Source organism: Coffea arabica, chromosome 2c (assembly GCF_036785885.1).
Source record: "Coffea arabica cultivar ET-39 chromosome 2c, Coffea Arabica ET-39 HiFi, whole genome shotgun sequence".
Classification (NCBI taxonomy): Eukaryota; Viridiplantae; Streptophyta; class Magnoliopsida; order Gentianales; family Rubiaceae; genus Coffea; species Coffea arabica.
Window position 1 is genome coordinate 71801674 of NC_092312.1, and position 19834 is coordinate 71821507.

Consider the following 19834-nt stretch of genomic DNA (forward strand, 5'->3'; position numbering starts at 1 on the left):
TGTTAAACGATCCAAATATCTACATTCATAACGCACTTCTAATTGCATGCTCCACTCCACAACCACCAAGAACAGGCCAACCATAGATTCTAGCCCAAGAGAAAATGTCTCTAATTGCTCCACTCCTTAAGGGCTAAGAACAAAAGAATTCAGAGGAAATTTTGATCGATGTGTAACATGATCACATTCTTGTTATAATGGTAACTTCAAAACAGCACAATATCCTCATTTAATATAGATTCTTGTGAGATAAACATGTGATTAACTGAAATTTACTCTAATTGCTCCCCACTCCTTAATGCTTTAAATGATTTGGCTTAAACTCATGGCCGCGAAGGGGCTTTATGGTCAATTAATAAACACCATCAGTTTAAATACAGGGTTGAACCGAAGCTATCGATGATTAGGTTCGGACTAGGCTTGTTTTACCAACGTGCTCGCCGGCAGCCCGCGGCCGGCGGGAAATCTATCTTTTGCAGCAAAAAGGGGCCCAACGCTTGGCCAAAGGCCCGCCAAAACATGTTAGCAAAGAAGCAAGTATTATTTTGGTCACCCAATATTTTAGCACTATTTCCGGTTTGGCACCTTCGAATTAATAATAGACTTGTATTAAAATATCATCCTTTTTGGGCTGATGTTTCGTGTAATTATGTTATTGAAAGAAATTATTTATGTGGAATATTTTTTTAAATCTTTTGTAAGTGGGAGATCCTGAGTCTAAAATTTTCATTTACAGTCTCTCTTATCTTATCATCCAACTCAACCTTCCCTTTTCTGAGAAGTATCATAAATTTTGTTTTGAATTTAATATGATTTCTTAAAATAGAATTAGAAGTAAGAAAGAAAAAAGAATTCGAAGTTGTACCACCTCTGATTTTTTTTAAAAAAAAAAACTTATGACAGAGCTAAGAACATATTTTTGAAAAGTAATTGAGAATAGAAAAAAAATTAACTCCTCTACAATCAAAATTGAAAATAAGGCATTTAGAATTATTTTAGGCTAGATCCCAAATATCTCTTCCTCTGATTGGAAGATTTGAGGGGAAAAAAGCAAATTTAAATTAGCCAATGGTGAAAAATAGGAGAGAAAAACTATAATAACTAAATAAATAAATAATATTCTCATCATATTGATAACTCCTTTTTCGTTTCGGTGGATCGTGTCTGTGTTTTCTAGAGTTGACTTTGATGCCGTTGGTTCTTCCATTTGTCATCCATTTGGCAATTGGCATAAGAATTGAAATCGTTTAAGTGGAAATCAAAACTAATTAAACAAATATATCCCGTAAGTTTAAGAATTTTTTATCCTCTAGGCTTGCACTTCATTTTTTTTCCCTTATAAATTTCACATTTGTTCATGGAAACGGTCAATCCCAAACATTTGTAGTATAATTTCTTCTTGCAATTATCACTACTCAAATTATACATCGCTTACGATCTTTTATGGAGAAACAGTTCATCCTTATCAATTGAACTAATTTGTATTGACTTTTTTCGGTGAATCTATCTAACTATCTCGAGTAGACTCATCTCCAGAAAGCTTGTACAAATAACTAACGAGCACAAACCAAAGGAGAATACAATCAAGCAAAAAAAAAATTCAATGCAGGGATTTCTAAAGCCAGCAGGAATGTTAGTAATCAAGAATTCTAGAACTTCCTTAAAATTTGTCATAAAATACAAAAACATTTCTCTATGGTTTCCTGGATTTATGATGGCCTCCTCTATCAACTTTTTCACGTTGCTATTACTCTTTTGCCAATCTTATTTGTAAAAGGAAAGCCTAAAATCAAACCATTTGCTAAAACCAACAATGTATAACTCAAATTCAAACATGATATAAAACATTTACTAGTACTATTTGGCTTCAATTAGAGTTTAAACTCGAGATCTCTCGGTCCTAAAGATAAAAGCGTGATGCTGTAAATTTAAAACTACATGAAAAAGTTGTATAATTATCAACAATCACATGGTATACTCGTGTATAATTAACTCCAACTTAAATATCGTGGGCATAACTTGTAGAAGTAACAAAATTAGTCCCTCATTGTGGATGGACCATTCACAGAAAAATGCCTTTTCCTTGTGAAGGTAAATGCCATCTATCCTTGCTGCAATATGTTAGGAGATTAAAGGCTTCGCTCTTTCCCTTCTACAAAACAGTCAAAACACCCTCTTCCAAATTCAGCAACTTTGGCATCAGATTCAGACATGTATAGGGCTCACTTTCTTAATCACTATCATGTCAATTACTTGATGCCCCAAAGCTTTGAGAGGAGTGACACATCTTTTTGGTACCGGCATTGAGAAGCAAAAGTGTATGCTCCTTACCAAACGATAAACTGACTCTTGATAACGATTGTCACAAAATTTTGGTCCCCTTTTAGGGCAATGAGGTCTTCATGATCAAGTTTTAAAAGTGGGATTGAAAATCAGGAATAAGAGGTTTTGCGTTCAAGTCTGGCTAAATGCTATTTGTGGGTTGATAATTGTGAATGTTAACCATAGTTTGTTTTAAAGTCTTATTATCTTGTTTGATATTCTCAAGGGCCATAAATAGGTCAAGAGATTTATGGTTCAAGGTTGATTAAGTTGTAGATTGAGAAACATTTGTCATTCTTGAACCATAGTTCTTAATTGCAATAATTAAACCAAAATTTGCATATGAAAATGACAATTTCTAGTGATATTATTAATTTCTTCAAGTCCTAAACGACAAAAACCAAAAGCATTAGCTCCTAGCCCCTAGCTCCTAGCTAATAGCTTGATAGGTTATTTTCTGAGCTTACTTTTTTTTTTTCTTTTTAAAAAAAGTTTTAACTTTATTTAGTCAAGACTGCTTCTTTTCCAAAGTCATGGTTGAATATTTTTCGAACAGATGGCCTCCTATTTCCTATGAGCCGCTGCTGCAGCCTGGCCCTTCATTCTTCTCCCCCATCCTTTTGCATTTGAATAAGTTCCGCTGATTAATTTATTTGACACAAAAGACATAAGATTTTAGCCCTCAATCTCCAGCAATTGATGAAGTATCATAGACTTTTTAAGAGTAATCATGCAGTATATAGCTCAAAAAAGCTAAAGAATGAACTAAACTAACAAGTTGATGAATTTATTCCCAACAAATCATTATGGCCCCCGAGTTTTAATCATGATTACTGGCATTTCTTTACAAATTATCTTGTCTGGATCAACGAATTGCAGTTGAAAGTACAAGAAAAGTATGAGCTTTTTACAACCAGCATCAACCTCTACTGCATTAGGAGAACTTCGCTTAACAAGAAAAATATGTGTAACTTACTTGATATCCTTTTAGGTGCACAGGAGTTGGAGGATACAAAATCAGCACAATGAAAAAGTATTATATCTAGTGTTGTTGTTAGAGTTTGAATATCTGATAATGTTGATCAATGCACATAAATAATGGAAGGTAAAAATTTATCTGCCATGGCAGGGTCAATCAACGCACATGAACAGGCCGATTGAAAAAGAAAATGAACACAACTAGAATGTATATTCAGCACCTATTACAAACATGTGTGCTAGTTACCCTTTACTTACTATACAGTTAGGTCCTCTCTAGGTTAACTGGCTTATGGCAAACATACTGTTTAAGGCTATTTTTTTTTTTTCGGTAAGACGAGAAGGATTATCAGTAGGAGGTCTAATTTAAATATTTATCTCCATCATTGATCAGAATTTGGTTAAATGACTTGATATCTCAAACTTTTCATGTTCTCCAATCTTTCTTTGTACTACATTTTCAATAGAGCCATCTTAACCAAACCCCGTTTGACAAGTGAGTTTTTTGGGTGTTTGTCTAAAACGTTACTGCAGTTTACTGTAAAAGTTTTTTTAAAAATTTTTGAAGTGTATAGTTTAAAAATTTTGAGAAGTTTTTGCGATTACTGTAGCAAAAGTTTTTTAAAAACTTGTGGGTGTGTTTGGATCCCTTGTTTTTGGGGTTGTTTTTGAAAAACTGTTTTTCACATTCCAAATGCTACAGTAAATGTGTATTTCTAAAACAACTCCAAAAACACCATATCCAAATATTATATCAAAAACAACTACATATGTATATTTCAATTTGTACATTTCAATTATGTATATTATATATATAAATATATATTATATTATATTAATATAAATTGAAATATACAAATTGAAAATTATATATATTATATATTATATAAATATTTATATAAATTAATATTATACATAATATAATATAATATACATAATATGTAATATTGTATACATAAATGTGTAAATATTTATACATATTATATTATGTACATTATATTATAATATATACATTATTAATGTATAATATTATTATGTACATTATTGTGTATAATAATGTATAATAGTGTTACGTATAATATATAATAGACATAATATGTAATAATGTAATAATGTATATTATATATAACATATTATATTATGTATATTATATTATATATATACAATATTATGTATATTATACAAATTGAAAATTATAAATTATAAATTTAAATATTATATATTATATGAATATTTATATAATGAAATATACAATAAATATTACAAATTGAAATATTATATAAACACCATATTTATAATATTATAATATTTACAATTAATATTAATGTATATTATATATTTTAAATATTTATTTATTTATTTATACATATTATAAATATTTTTATATAGTTATATGAATATTATATATTATATAAATTATATATAATATAACATATATTATATATTATATATATTATACATTTATATAAATGTTCATTTATACATAATATATATTAATGTATATTTATTTATAATATACATTTATATTATGTATTATATATAATATAATGCTTTTATAATACATTTATACATTTCTATTAATATACATAATATTAATTTTATATTTATACATAATATTAATACATTTTGTACATTTATATTAATTATATTAATACATTTATACTTAATACTAATATATATTAATAAAATTATAATTTATACATTTATATAATATTCATTTGTAATTTATACATTTATAATAATATAGACTTATACGTTTATAAATATATTTATATTATGTATTATATATAATATAATACATTTATATATTTTATATAAATACATAAATATATTTATTTATAAATATTTATAAATGTATTATAAATGCATAAATGTATATTTATATAAAAATATAAAAAATTATAATTTATACATTTATATAATATTCATTTGTAATTTATACATTTATAATAATATAGACTTATACGTTTATAAATATATTTATATTATGTATTATATATAATATAATACATTTATATATTTTATATAAATACATAAATATATTTATTTATAAATATTTATAAATGTATTATAAATGCATAAACGTATATTTATATAAAAATATAAAAATTATAATTTATAATTTATAATTTATACATTTATATAATATTCATTTATAATTTATACATTTACAATAATATACACTTATACATTTATAAATACATTTATATTATGTATTATATATAATATAATAAATTTATAATACATTTATATATTTTATATAAATATATTTATTTATAAATGTATTATAAATGCATAAATGTATATTTATATAAAAATATAAAAATTATAAATTATAAATTGTAATTTATACATTTATATAATATTCATTTATAATTTATACATTTATAATAATATACACTTATATATTTATAAATATATGTATATTATGTATTATATATAATATAATACATTTATAATACATTTATATATTTTTTAGCAAATATATAAATATATTTATTTATAAATATTTATAAATGTATTATAAATTATAAAAATATCCAAAAATATGTTTTAAAAATACCTCTAAAAATAATCCAAAAAACATCTACAGTAAAAGTTTTTCATATAGTTTTTGAAAAACAACTCCAAAAACAACTAATCCAAACGGAGTTGTATTTCAAAAACGAAATGCTACAGTGCTGTTTTTAAAAAACAACCCCAAAAACAGCTAATCCAAACGGAGCCTGTGGTAGACAAAAAACTCAAGTGACAAACAGGGAGGCACTATGGCTAGCTAACTACTCATCCGTTTTAAGTAAAAATAATGCTTCACTAGATTTGGGGGAAAAAAAATGCCATGTTATTGATGCGACAGCCAAAGGTATTACATAGGGACTGTTCTTGGTTGTTGTTGCTGATTTTGCAAAAAGATAATTAATCAGAATCGACAAAAGTTATTCTTGGATTTGTTTTAGATTTTGGCTTTCACAAAAGTAAACGAGAACATCAGAAGTTCAATCATTAGAGTCTAAAATCAAGTGAAATAATTAAACAATAACTCTAATTGATTGACATGTTTTAATAATCCTTTTTTGGCAAAGCAATAGGTCAAATTAATTATAATCCACGCCTACCTCCTTAAACCTTTAAATTAGATAGTGTCAGCATTGAGGGCAGTGAGGGGGAGGATTGACTGCAAATTGATAATCAGGGACTTGGCTCTCCTCAATGGGGATGTTTTTCTTTTTAGCAGCAAGGTCCCCATTTTTTTCTATTTTATGAAGTGATAAACCATCTTTATTCCGTCTCTTCATGCTGTAAATACTACTTTTTCCATTATTATACACACTTCGGTCCCCTGATTAGGCCTTGATGTGATAAATTGAGAAATTTGAGCTAATTATTACTAGTTAAAAACATATGGACGTCATGAGCATATCCCCCTCATTCTGCTAATCAGTGAACTGGAACAACTCAACGCTTCTAAAGTTCCCTCTGCCATGTTTATAAAGGAGACGAATGACATTTTCTAAAGCACAATGTTGGAGAAAGCGAATTGTTTCTATGTACTTAAAAAAGACAGAAAGGCATGTCCAACACTAGAATTTAGAACTTAGATCACATCACACCAAGCGTTGGTATATCACACTCTACAAAATATGAAGTGGTTATTAAAGTGTCAAAATGAATGTAACAAAGTAAGGGTGTACTTTTGATTAATTATGTTTCTTTTTTAAGTGAAGTCAACACCTCCTACTTACAATCTGTCTCCCCTTTACTATCCGACTCAACCTTCCTCCCACGATAATTACATAGACTGAAAGACCTCCAATTTTGTGAACAAATTGAACTTTGGTCTTTAAGTTTTCAATTCGTCCGTTTGATTATTTTTCGGGTAAATTACCTTTTGCCCCATATAATTTGGTACTTTACCACATAACTCTCTTATAGTTTAAAAGTCTATATATAACGCCCTCATAGTTTAGGTTAAAGCGTTACTGTTAGTTTTTCTGTCAAAACTAATGGTTAATAGTAAGGAGTCAAAGTCAAACTAATAAATCGACAAATTCACTCTTTCACTACTTTTTCTTCTATTTCCTTTTTTCCTTTTCTTTCTCTCTCTTTTTTTTTTTTTTTTGGGAAGAGAGGAGATGATTTTGAAATCCTATTCTTTGATTCATAAAAGCTTAAGTTTCTCCAAATACAAAAGAGTTGGAAGGAAGACAAAAAATAAATAAATAAGAAACAAAAAAGAAGGAAGGGAAATATAAAACAAATAAATAAGATACAAAAAATACAAAATATTTTTTTACTACAAATATGATTGTAGGTTTTCAAACCAAATCTTTAATGGTATTTTCTTTTTTTTATTTATCTATTTTATATTTCAATTTCTTCTTTTTTATGTTTGGAGAAAAAATAGAAGTAATGGAAGGATAAATTTGTCAATTTATTAGTTTAAATTTGATGTTTTACTATTGACTGTTAGTTTTAACAGAAAACTAATGATGACATATTAATTAACCCAAACTATGAAGCAGTTATATATAAATTTTTAAACTATGGGGATATATGATAAACACCAAATTGGTAAAAGGTGATTTACCCCTTATTTTATATCATATGATATTTCAAATCGTTACAAGTAACACTCCACAGCAAGCAAGTGCTTGTATTCAATTTCAGCTGATAAACTGCATACATGGAGGATTAAGGATCTCCCCATACATCAATAAATAAAGTTCAGAGACAAAAAGCGAAAAAGGTTAGGAGGGAATGTAAAGATAATTAACCATTAAAACATAAAACTTTTGTTAACTATGGTGAATTAGCACTTACAAAACATACTACACGTATTATCAGATCATTTAGATAGACGAATCTACAAAAAAAAAAAAATTAAAAAAAAAAGTGATTAACCCAAGTTGATAAAAAAAATTTATATATATTTGCTTCACATTTGCTGGGAAATGAATTATGTAAAAATGTTTTGCTTCACGGGACCAAAGAAGAGTGGCCTCATTCCTATTGAAAATGCATTATCAAGACTTTTCTAAAACAGGAGAAGAATCATAAGGAAAGTACCTATGACCTCCAACCAGAAAAAGGAATCATCAACTTCAACAAAATTCTTCTTCTTCTTCTTCTTCTTCTCCTTCAGCCTTGCAGGAACGCAGTCGCAATCCCAATGCTTTAAATTCTGCTAGTGAATATTATACTGAACAATCTAAATTGTTCATGAGGTTAACACAATCTCTGATGTGCAATAGGATCTAATTAAGTGAAGTTTTGAAATTTATTTATTTTTTAACAGAATCTTTTTGATTATATGAATGTCCAAAGAGTTCTGTTCAGTTTTCCACCTCCATGAGCAACATTGTCATAGCATTCATATTCCAAAAAACAAAAATTCGTGGGCTGACTAAAAAGCTACATTCCGGCACAGAAAGTCCACTTCACATTCTAAGTAATAAAACAACACCACTATCGTCAAAACCACACCATTTCTTCAAAGAGGTGATTGTTTGTTCAATCAATTTGCAATGATGCAAAAATATTTCACTTGTTAATTCTCTAACTCGCCGCTGAAAAAGCGATCCCATAACACACACGAGTCTAAACGCTTTGTTCTTTACCAACTAGCTGTTGATTCAAAAAACTTCAAGTATTTTTTGATATTCATACATGTGTTCAATTACACGGTCGACTTCAAGAAGGGTTAGATTGAATGGTAATCGTAAGCAAGAGATTCTAAATTAAACGCGAACTTGATGAACAATCTACACTGATTATGTAAGTTCCTCAGGAATCTTTGGATTGTCTGAATCCTAGATTAGCTTGGATAAACGTAGCACTAGAGACATTGGACCTAGGCAGTGACTCCAGTCGTATAGTTGTCAACTTGTCATTTGGGCCTATTATCATTTAATCTTCTAACCCAACTTTGCCAGGGACTAAGGACCAATTCATAGCTGTCAACTTTTAGTCAGTCCACTGTTTCTGAGGCGGCACATAAATACAAAAATTCATGCACGTTTAGATTCTGTAGCAGATTTGATGGCTAAGAAGCCGAAACCCACACGTATACTCTACCAGTCAAATGTTGTTCTTTTCTTGTATTCATTTGCATGTCGGCTAAATGTTGTGAGTTGTCTATTTATTGCTTTTCATTTTTTTTATTCTACTCAGGGGATATCCCGGCTTCAGATATACGGACCCGGCTAATCCTCCTAAGTCTCGAGAGGAGAGACTCCATTCCCTCGAATCGATAATCATTGAGATTTGATCCCTAGTGAAAAAAAATGAACAACAGAACCTTAAAAGGCTTTCTATGATCAATTGAGCTGTCCAGAAGACTTTCTATGACCAACTGAGCTGTCCAGAAGTAGCTCTTTTCATTTGGTTCATTTGGATTGGCTCTCAATTCCTCGTGGAACTGAGCCAATTATTACGTTCAAATCTTCATGTATGATAAAGTAAACGATATCTAAGTGCTTCTAGATTAGAAGATTGCAGAAAAGAGAATCTATACTATATAGCGTGTGTGTGTGAAAGGGCTATTGTGGAAGTCCCAAATCTACAAAAATGGCACGTTCATAATCATTTTGCTTAAGAAAGTAAAGTTCACAACTCAGTCAATTGTGGTCGGATCAATGTAAATAGATTTACAACTTAACCCTCAAATAGTGAGGTATGAAATTAAATTAAACTCAACTTTTTGAGAAATGTTTAATTTGATGTGAATTTGGCATTTAGTAATAATTTTAGCTTTTATATCGTCCAAAATTCGGGAAAAAAAATAATACCGTGTATTAGTTTAGATTCAGAACTCGGGTAGACCCGATTTTCAAAAATTTAATCGTCCAAATTGTGCCACACCACACCATAATGTGACACAATCTAGACCATTAAATTTTTTTAAATCTGATCTATCCAAGTATACTAATACAAATGATTTCCAAATAAAAGCCTGAGACGAGATTGTGCATAGCATGTTTGAATCTTGATCCTTTTGTCATATTTTATAACACTAGATAAAGCATGAAAATCTTATGATCATAAGCGTGATGAATAAATTGTCGATTTGTTCAACAATTAGATGCTTCACATGAATATGCAAAGCTAACAATATAAATAGCTAACGTTAGATACCCCTTGTTTAAGACAATATACTTAATTTACTCATCATCATTGAAACAAATATATAGCAAAAAGAAGTATCCATAAGCAAATGCCATCAAATATTAAAATTAAATTTATTTAATTGTTGCAGTAAAGCTTTTTTTTTTAAATTATCTTGTGACTTTTATGCTGGATTGTAATTAATAACTAACCAGTTCCCCAGATGATTATGTGGTTCTTTTTTTTTTTTTTTTTGAGTGTCACTATAAGTGAAATCAGTACGAGAGTACCTACTTTTATTTTTTCTTATTATTAAAAAAAAAGCCTCAGAAATTAGTTGAATTCTGATATCTCAAGCTAGAAATGGATTTAATTACTATCTAACTATGCTAAATATTTTGGATTGTATATAATATATCTTCTACATTACGTGGGCTGGCTTTATTTCTGTGTAGCAAAAAGAAAATTATACTGCTTTATCAAGAAATTGAAAAAAAAAAAGAAGGTAATTTTACTCTTGTTAGTCAAAGCTACTATTGTTGATCTACCAAGCCCACCTGCAACCTCTACTCTTTCGCTCTCAAACTCTCTTGATCACATGGAAATCAATTTTTTTGTTTACTAACCACCAAATAAACAATCATTACTCATCGAATATGTTCAGAGAATGGTTCAGATTTCAAAATCAAAATCTGAGTCGTTTGATCATGTTATTTCCTCTTTGTTGAGAATTTTACACTGGATTAGTTCGAGTAATTTATATTTCCTTGAAGGAAAATCAAGCAATCAAATAATTGTTGCAAAAAAAAAAAAAAAGAGAGAGATGTATTTAGCAAGGACAATGAGAAGCATTTATCAAGTCAATTACAATGGTTATTTTAGCTCGATTTCTGCTTCAATTTTGACCTTTTATTCATTTAACTACTAAGATGTAAAGGAAAAGAGATAGCAAAAGAAATTTTGGTGCATCTTAGATGTTCCCCCACTTGGCTTAACAAATTTATTAGAGCTAATCTAAAATATGTGGTAATATGATGTGATTAATAATGCTTCCTGTTAAAATGTCATAAGATAATACAAGGAAAAACTAAATAATGAGTATGATGATGTTAGAAAAAAAATAACAGATAGCAATATAAAATATATAAGAAAATTCAGTTACTATTATGTTTATCACATGATCTCTAAGTGGATCCAGAGAACAAGGCTATACAAGCTTTTTTCTATCTATTTTTTGTGGATCTAGAGATCAGGCCTCACAAGCTTTTTGTCTATCTATTTTCTAATTTGTTTAGAAACATAAAAGGGTAGGGTTTTGAAACAAATCGTATTACTAATCGTATCATCCTATACATGGCTCACATCGACTTAAACGAGTTCGGGTCAATTTTAGTCATCGATTTTTAAGCTTGTGAAATTTTAAATTCAACAACTTAGCATGCATTTCAACTCAAGATAGAACGACACCATATCTTTGGGGGAGAAGGGCTAGTGCAGTTGGAGTCTAGTACGATTCCCGACTGTTATATTTTTTATATTATTTGATGCATAATTATATTACATTATTATATTTAAAATAAAAGTATTTTATGTGAATAAAATATTCAAAAATTTAAACATGTACAACAACTGAGCAGAACTATACATAACATAATTATCATCTGACATACAAATTCTGTACAGCGAAAACCACCTCTCTCTAATTCTCATACACTTTTTATTACATATTACACAAAATGGTTATATTCACTTGCAATATTTTTTTGATTTTTTAATTAATAATTTTTTTTTTTTGGAAATTGCACACGCATCAAGTGTGTCTCGATAGCTAGCAGTTAGTAATGGGCTAATATACAAGATCATATGCGTCTGCATATATTATGTGTAAGCAGTTAAGTTTCTTGAGGGTTAAAAGGTAGGGAGTATGGAATTTTTTTTCTTTCTTTTTTTATTACGAGTATAATACCAATCCTTTTCTCTAAGTAGTACCTCAATAGTTTGACAAATAAAATAATTATCTCGCATATTTTATACTCAATTTAATACGTACGTTTTAATTGCAAACTCTACAATGAATTTAACGTTTAGTCCTACCAAAAGATCTTGACAAATTCTTCTGAAATTTATTATCCCCGAACCCCACATGTATAATCGAAGCCGTGGTGAATGTGGGGCGTAATCGCAGATGCCGCCGCTCCAAGTCGCATGATAACGCAGTTGAAAACTTTGACATTACCATGACATTGAGCAAATTATGCGGGTAATCACTGAACCTTTTGAAAAGTTGAGTTTTAGCTACTTAACTATTAATAGTATATTTTTTTCTCATTGAATTATTAAAGGTGTAAATTTTGAATCATTCTGTTTGATTTTACTATTAACTCTGAAAAATCTAACTGTTAATAGTATGTCTTGTAAATCGTGTAGACCCTTAGATTTGACAGAGTTAACGGTGAAATCAGACAGAATGGTCCAAAATTTACGTGCTTGATAGTTTAATGGATAAAAACGTACTATTAATAATTTAGTGGCCAAATTTTAACTATTCAAAAAGTTCAATGGCTATCGGAATATTTTGCTCCCATGATATCTTATGCACTGAACAGAAGGAATCCAATATAGGAGCAGAAATAAATTAGTATAAACTGACGTGCCTAAATCCTAACCATCAATGACTATCCAACTTGCACGGCCGGACTTGATCTTCACCGTCACTCCTATTTGGCTGCCACACCCTGAGACTAGAGCGAAAAGGCGAATATGCTCTGTGTGGCGTGCAAATTAAGAAAAAAAATTAAATTATTTCTATTAAAACCAATGAAAGTTATCAAAGGCCCCTTTTTTGTCAAAAAAAAAAAAAGAAGAAGTTATTCTTTTTTGGCAAACACAAAAAAAAAAAAGGAAGCTATTCGAAGTGGAAGCTATTAAAAGCTATTAAATTTAAGTAGTTATTTTTAGTAAATCTCTACTTTTATAAGGGTAAATTTAAAAAAAAAAAATAAAAGATGAGACAAAATTTTGAAACCAAATCTCCTATCATGCTTTATACATAGAAAGAAATAGAAGTTGCTAAACTTAAGTAGTTATTTTTAATAAATCTTTAATATGGTGAGGATAAATTTGGTGTTTGGATTAGAGTTTTCTACCAAAAGTTTTTAAGTTTTTCGTGAGTATGTTTTTTTAATCACCTTTTTATCTGATATACATTAAATTGCTATAGTATATTTTTTTTTACAAAAACTCCAGAAAATAACAATCCAACTGGGAGAAAACCAGGAGATGACATAAAATTTAATATCAAATCCCTTCTGCATGGTTTATATATAGAAATATATCATTCCTTCCTTCAAAATTGAATGTTTCATTGAAACGAAACTATTTCTGTTGAATGTTAGCCTTCATCGTGTCCATTCTGCGTGTAGTTCGTAGTAATTAGCAAACTTGTGTGTGATAAAATGAAGCTGATTTGCCCCAAAAAAAAAGAGAAAAAAGAGTAGAAACGCAATTTATTTATTTCGGTCTTAGAAAGTACATATATAACAAACAAAGTAAATCTTATATACATTAATTAATAACGTAATCGCCTTGCTTCTCATAATTGCAATTCTAAATATGGAGTACATTAAAGTCTATTGAGAATGCAAATATGCATAGCCTTGTAAGAATTTCTTTTTCTTTTTTCTTGTATAGAAACTTGCAAGAATTTCCCAGTACAATCTGGAAAATAAAATTTCTCCAATCTCACATGCTCAACTCTGAAGTTTGTCCCAATTTCTAAGTGAAACATTTTTAGCTAAATACTTTGGTGCATGTGTAAAGAAATTGAGACAAGTGTCTAATTGTGAAGATGCTCACCTAACCTTTTTTGAGAATTATTAATTACACAATTTTCAGTTACAAACAATAAATTTAAGGATAAATGATACTTATACTGGATTGAAGATTTTTTTTTTTTGAAGCTAATAAATATCCTTTAGTTTTGAGTAACAAATCAACTTATTCTATAAATATAGATAATTGTGATTGGCTATAAAAAGCATGGTCAAGCATCATGCCATTGATTTTCTTACAGGATAATCTTTTTGAGATCCCTCAAACCTTAAAAAAAATATTTATGAAATCATACAGTATGGAAAACAAACAGAATAAAATTTCTATGAATATGCAATTCTCAAGAACTATTGAATGCATATTTCAACTCAGTGTATAAATTAATGCCTTTTTTTTTTTGGTTCCAAGAATGAGAATTTGTAGGGTTACGAACTAGTAATACAGTAAACCTACAAATCTTCATGGCGATAACGCATTAGCAATAATAGACAGTGGGATTAATTACTTCCAAAAAAAAAAAAAAATCATGGATGAGTTTATATTGACCTTCTAAAGAAGTAAGGAATTTCAATTGAGACCCCAAATTTAAGTCAAAAAGTTCGAATTTGACCCTTAAAGAACAAAATTTGTTTATCTTCGCAACTTCTTTTTTGTCTAATGGATTTCCATTTTCTGAAATTTTGTCAAAAGATATACTATAGTGATTTGATATATGAGATAAAAAAAAAAAAAGTGATCACCAGAAAAACATAAAAAATTTTCTGTGAAAAAACTTCAATCCAAAAAAGTAAAATTTTCTAACAACTTTTCAATGTTGGAAGGTCAAATTGAAACCTCTTTCACTTTTAGGGACTCAATCTATTGAAAACTTTGGTCATTGTTGGAGGACCAAAATAAAAACATTTGTCCAAGTGGAATAGAAAAGTTCCAAAATCTGGGGTCCCATTACAGCAATTTTGCCTTTTTCCCAATTTATTAGTTTGGCTCCTCAACCACTTTTGCCCAACCAAACCAAGATCGAAAGTTCAACGCATGGACGGAAACCGGCATTCAGGGGTATTTTAGTAATCTCACATCAACCCCATTTCCAACCCAAATCAAAATCCCCCCCACTAACTCTATGATTAGATTAAGATATGGATTAGATACCTCCTAATATACGTTTTCCTCTCGTAAGCTTTAACGTTGTCAAGTCTCATCATCAAGACAGAAACACGCACTTTACACTACAATTTTCACACACACACACACACCCCACGCTGGCTTGGCTTTCTTTCGCCACCATACGTATTCGGCCCCTATGTCTACGTTTATTTACGTACAGGTGTACGTACATATGTACGTATAAGTATGTATTCCCATCTATGTCTGTATAAATAATGAGGAGGAAAAAATCTTTGCAAATTGAAGTTTGCTTCTTGGTGCTTTCTCCCCCAAAAAGCAGGTACCAAACCTCCCGACTTCTCCCCGCCCTTTATTTATTCCCTCTTTTTTTTTATCTCCTTTATTTTCAACAAGAAGTTGTGGTTTTTCTATTGAGAAAATTTGACCTTGCCATATATGGTTAGAATTGTTCTTTAACTAAGAAACTCATCTAACTGGGTCCTGAATTTGAACCTTAAGTTAAGATTAAGGAGCTTTGGAGGTATTATTGAAGCTGGGTACTGTAGCATAGTAATTATCTCGATCTGGGGTTTTTGCTTTTTTGTGCTCTGTTGCTAGGGGTTTCATTTCTGGAGAATCCCAGATCGGAATATTGTTGTTATCATGTATTTATATGCGATCAAAATCTGATCTTGATGCTGTAAGTTGCCATATGGGAAGGTGCTTATTTAGAAGTGAATAAATTTGGAGAATAACTAGAAGATTTGTTTGTTGCCTAGATAGCTCAAATTGGAGACCTTCTTGGTGTTGAGAATCAGGGTTTTTAATAGGAGAGGTGTTTTTTGGAGGAAGTATTGATAGGATCTTGTATTTACCAGTTTTGATTTGATTTGGTCAAGGGTTTTGTTATATGATTTGATTTAATTTGAAGACAGGGTATTTTGTGTTCCAGTCGGTGTGTGAATTGATGGGGAGGGGAGGCAAGGTTGGGTTCAAGCAGGGAAGTAGGAGGAGGGTTAGGCGAATAGATGAGGGTTCGGATGAGTCAGATGAGGATTATATAGTGGGTGAGGATGAAGGATTTGATGAGTCAGAAGAAGAGGAGTTTGTCGATGAGGATGAATCAGAAGACAGTTTGGGTGAGTTTGAGGAAGAAGAGGAGGATGAGGAAGAGGAATTTGTACAAAAGAAGTTGAACAAAGTGAAGAAGGTCGGTAGACCCAAAAAGCGTTTCCCTCGGAAAAATCAAAATGGAGCTGTTAAGCCAAAAACTAAGAAACGGGTTTCCTATAGTGAAGAAGATGAGTGTGATGACTCAGATGAATATGTTGGTGGAAGGAGAAATGAAATTGCAGAGCCAAGAAAGAAAAAAAGAACTTCTTATAGAGAACAAGATGATGACAATTATGATGATTTGAATGAAGAAGATGATGATTACGACGACGATGATGATGAGGAGTTTACGCTTGATGAAATTCATGATGATGTAGATGATGAAGACGTGATGGTGGAGAGAAAGAAAAATAAAAAGTTGGGTAGGCCTCGGATGCCAGAGAAGAGGATTTCCAAAGGTCAGAAAAGAAAGAGGAACACCAAGGTTTCCAAGAAGATGGTTAGAAAGAAACAAAGAGAGAATCATGGGTTGCCAAGGAAATCAAGGCATAATACTGATGGGGACTTTAGAAAAAGTAAAACTAGACTGGTCGAAAAGAACAAGAAGATAACAGGACGGGGAGGGAGAAGGAGGGTGCTTTTGGATTCTGATTCAGATTTTGTCAATTCTGGTTTATCTGATTATGAGTATACAATCTCGGAGGAAGAGAGAGAACAGGTTAGAGAAGCTAATGAATTCTGCAGAAGTCTGACGACCACTTTGAGGAGTTCTACTCCTGTAAAGAAGTCGAGGGAGGATGAAGAATCTGTTTATCCGCAAAGAAAACGTCTAGTAAGAAAGGGTAAGGAAAAGGAAGAGGATTTGAAGATTGAAACAGGAAAGCAGGTGTGTGGAATTTGTTTGTCTGAAGAAGGGAAGAGGACTGTCAGAGGGACACTGAATTGTTGCAGTCACTACTTCTGTTTTGCTTGCATTATTGAATGGTCTAAGGTGGAATCCCGTTGCCCCCTCTGTAAGCAAAGGTTTGCGACAATAAGTAAACCTGCAAGGTCAGACACTGGATTTGAATTGAGGACTATGATTATTCAGATTCCTGAGCGTGACCAGGTATTATACAGCCATTCATTTAAATCTCCTGGGAGTAAAATTAGATAATTTGATATTTCAATTGAAGTGTGCAACTTGTATTGTTCTTCTAGTGAATGTCCTTTTTTGGTGTACAGGTTTATCAACCATCTGAGGAAGAGCTTCGGGGCTATCTGGATCCATATGAAAATGTAATATGTACTGAATGCAACCATGGGGGAGATGACGCTCTCATGCTTCTCTGTGATCTATGTGATTCACCTGCTCACACCTATTGTGTTGGGCTTGGACGTGAAGTTCCTGAAGGTAACTGGTATTGTGAAGGCTGCAGACCAACTGCTCTTGATTCCTTGAATCCCCAAGGTCTGAATCCTACACCCAATCATAGAACAAGTAACAGCTTGGCAGGTGTATCATCCCCCATTACCACTGTAAGGGAGACTTTCGATCTCAATGAAGCATATGTTCCTGACACACCATTGACTCAGGTAGCTGGACAGCCATCTCCTAGGCTTTTTGGCGCAGACTTTCAAGCAACTTCACCTGCTTCTGGATCTGGGGCTTTTACGTTATATGAAAGACGCAGAATACAGCGTCAGATACACCAAATATTTTCCAACAGAAGACAACAGGACACAGGAATTAATGGTATACGGCCTACAGTCTCCGGGAATGGCCTTTTTGGCTCTCAAGTTGGTCGGATTCGGGAATTAGCACCTCAACATGCAGTAGTGCCAGATGAAAGGATAGCATCTCATATAACTTTTCAGGGAAGAGTCCAGGACACTGCTACACACCTTGTGCAAAATAGGGATGCTTTTCCTCCTATACCGACTCATTTGAGAGCACCAGTGACTCCATCTCAAGCTTCAACATCTGGTGATGGTTCTTTTGGTGGATCCTTACAGAATGGTTTTCCTGGGTTCAATACCAGGAACAGTTTAGGATCTGGTCATCAACAAATACATCCCTGCAATGGTAGATCCAATATTGGGTCTGATGCAAATCTGTCTCTTCATCAATGTAGAGAGGTGAGCCCACGTAATGTTGGAAAGGAACAAGTGCAATCAATGGTTAAAAGTCATTTAAAAAGCTTATCTCGAGAATTGGAGTTAGGTATGTTTAGTTTGAAATCATCCGCTTTTAACTGCATATGGCAGAAGTGCGCTTTAAAATTCTAAATAATATGCAATAGACTAGAAGGGTTCTTCATGTTCTAATATAACATTTATTACTGAGCTCTTGCAGTCAGTTAAATGATAGATGCATTTTGCCTATCTTGAGTCTTGAGTTACAACAACCAACGCTTATCATTTTTGCAAACACGCGTTTTAAAAGCTAACTGGCCATCTTGGCATACTCATGTTAGAAGTATCCTCTTTGTTTTCCTGATTCTTGTCCTCCATCAGAACATTTAGGTGCCTTCTTTCCAATAGAAAAGTTTAATATGCAGCAACACTTGGTTACATTGAAAATGCCCTTCTCCTGTGAATTTTAATCATATTGTTTTTTCTAGTCCTGAAGTGGTCAAGCATAAGACAATTTTCTAGTGCCTAGAAGTGCGTCTTCCAATCATTTAATGGTTTAAAGAAGTTTTGTTCCTCTATTCCCGTTTCCCTTCCTTGATCTCTTTCTTCAAGTTTAAGATAACGGCAAAGCTGAAAAATGTTATCATACGTTGCTGCAGACTACAGTACCTTCAAGGATGTTGCAAGGAGCTCTACACACACCATTTTAGCTGCATGTGGGCTTGAGCACCGCTTGAATGAAGTCTACCCTATGCAAGCACTCTTAATCTGCTCACATGCAGAGCAAAAGGCAGGTGGACAGTCAAGTCCTTCTAAAGATCACTGCTCATCTTGTTTTGATTTGCTTGTGAGGAATGTGGTGAGAGAGAGAATGAGCACCAGAGTTGCACTCTCCTCCAAGGGCTCGATTCAGTTAGGTTGATATTGCTTGGCTTACCATTCTTTCTGTCCATCCATTGACCCCATTGGGCAACTCGTTTTTATAGATTTTTTCTACTTAGGCTGTTGATAATGGAAAGAATTATAGAAGAATGGGTCGTCTCCTTGTCAATCATTGACTTTTGGGGGGCAATAATTAGTCATTGTTGTCTATACAGGAGACATTTTTTAGTCGCCATTTCTCGAGAAATTGCGAGCTTTCCCACTATCAATTTAAAGATTTGTATTCTTTGACAAACTTGATGATTTTGTGACTGTGGGACAGTCTATTTCCACTGTCTTTCATGTAAAATTGTTGAATTTTTCTTAAGCATCCCTTAACCGTTCA

The 19834-nt window shown here is 31.5% G+C and overlaps 1 protein-coding gene across 3 annotated transcripts; it reads left to right on the forward strand.

Annotated features, from left to right (window-relative positions):
- The first annotated feature begins 15453 nt into the window (after positions 1-15453).
- Positions 15454-19834, forward strand: LOC113727756 (uncharacterized). Of its 3 annotated transcripts, none has more exons than XM_072076339.1 (4): positions 15454-15679; positions 16275-17560; positions 17677-18655; positions 19227-19834. In XM_072076339.1, exons 2-4 carry the CDS (start codon positions 16307-16309, stop codon positions 19487-19489), a joined length of 2496 nt encoding a protein of 831 aa, XP_071932440.1. In that variant the 5' UTR covers positions 15454-15679; positions 16275-16306; the 3' UTR covers positions 19490-19834. The 3 variants fall into 3 exon arrangements, with proteins under 3 accessions (XP_071932440.1, XP_071932439.1, XP_027107886.1); XM_072076338.1 differs by having other exon boundaries at positions 15543-15679; positions 16271-17560; XM_027252085.2 differs by having other exon boundaries at positions 15648-17560; positions 17677-18570; positions 19227-19532.

Coding starts and splice junctions, on each gene's coding strand:
- LOC113727756 (XM_072076339.1), top strand. CDS start 16,307: ATGGGGAGGGGAGGCAAGGTTGGGTTCAAGCAGGGAAGTAGGAGGAGG. Junction 17,561..17,676: donor AGATTCCTGAGCGTGACCAG/GTATTATACAGC, acceptor TTTGGTGTACAG/GTTTATCAACCATCTGAGGA. Junction 18,656..19,226: donor ATCTCGAGAATTGGAGTTAG/GTATGTTTAGTT, acceptor ACGTTGCTGCAG/ACTACAGTACCTTCAAGGAT.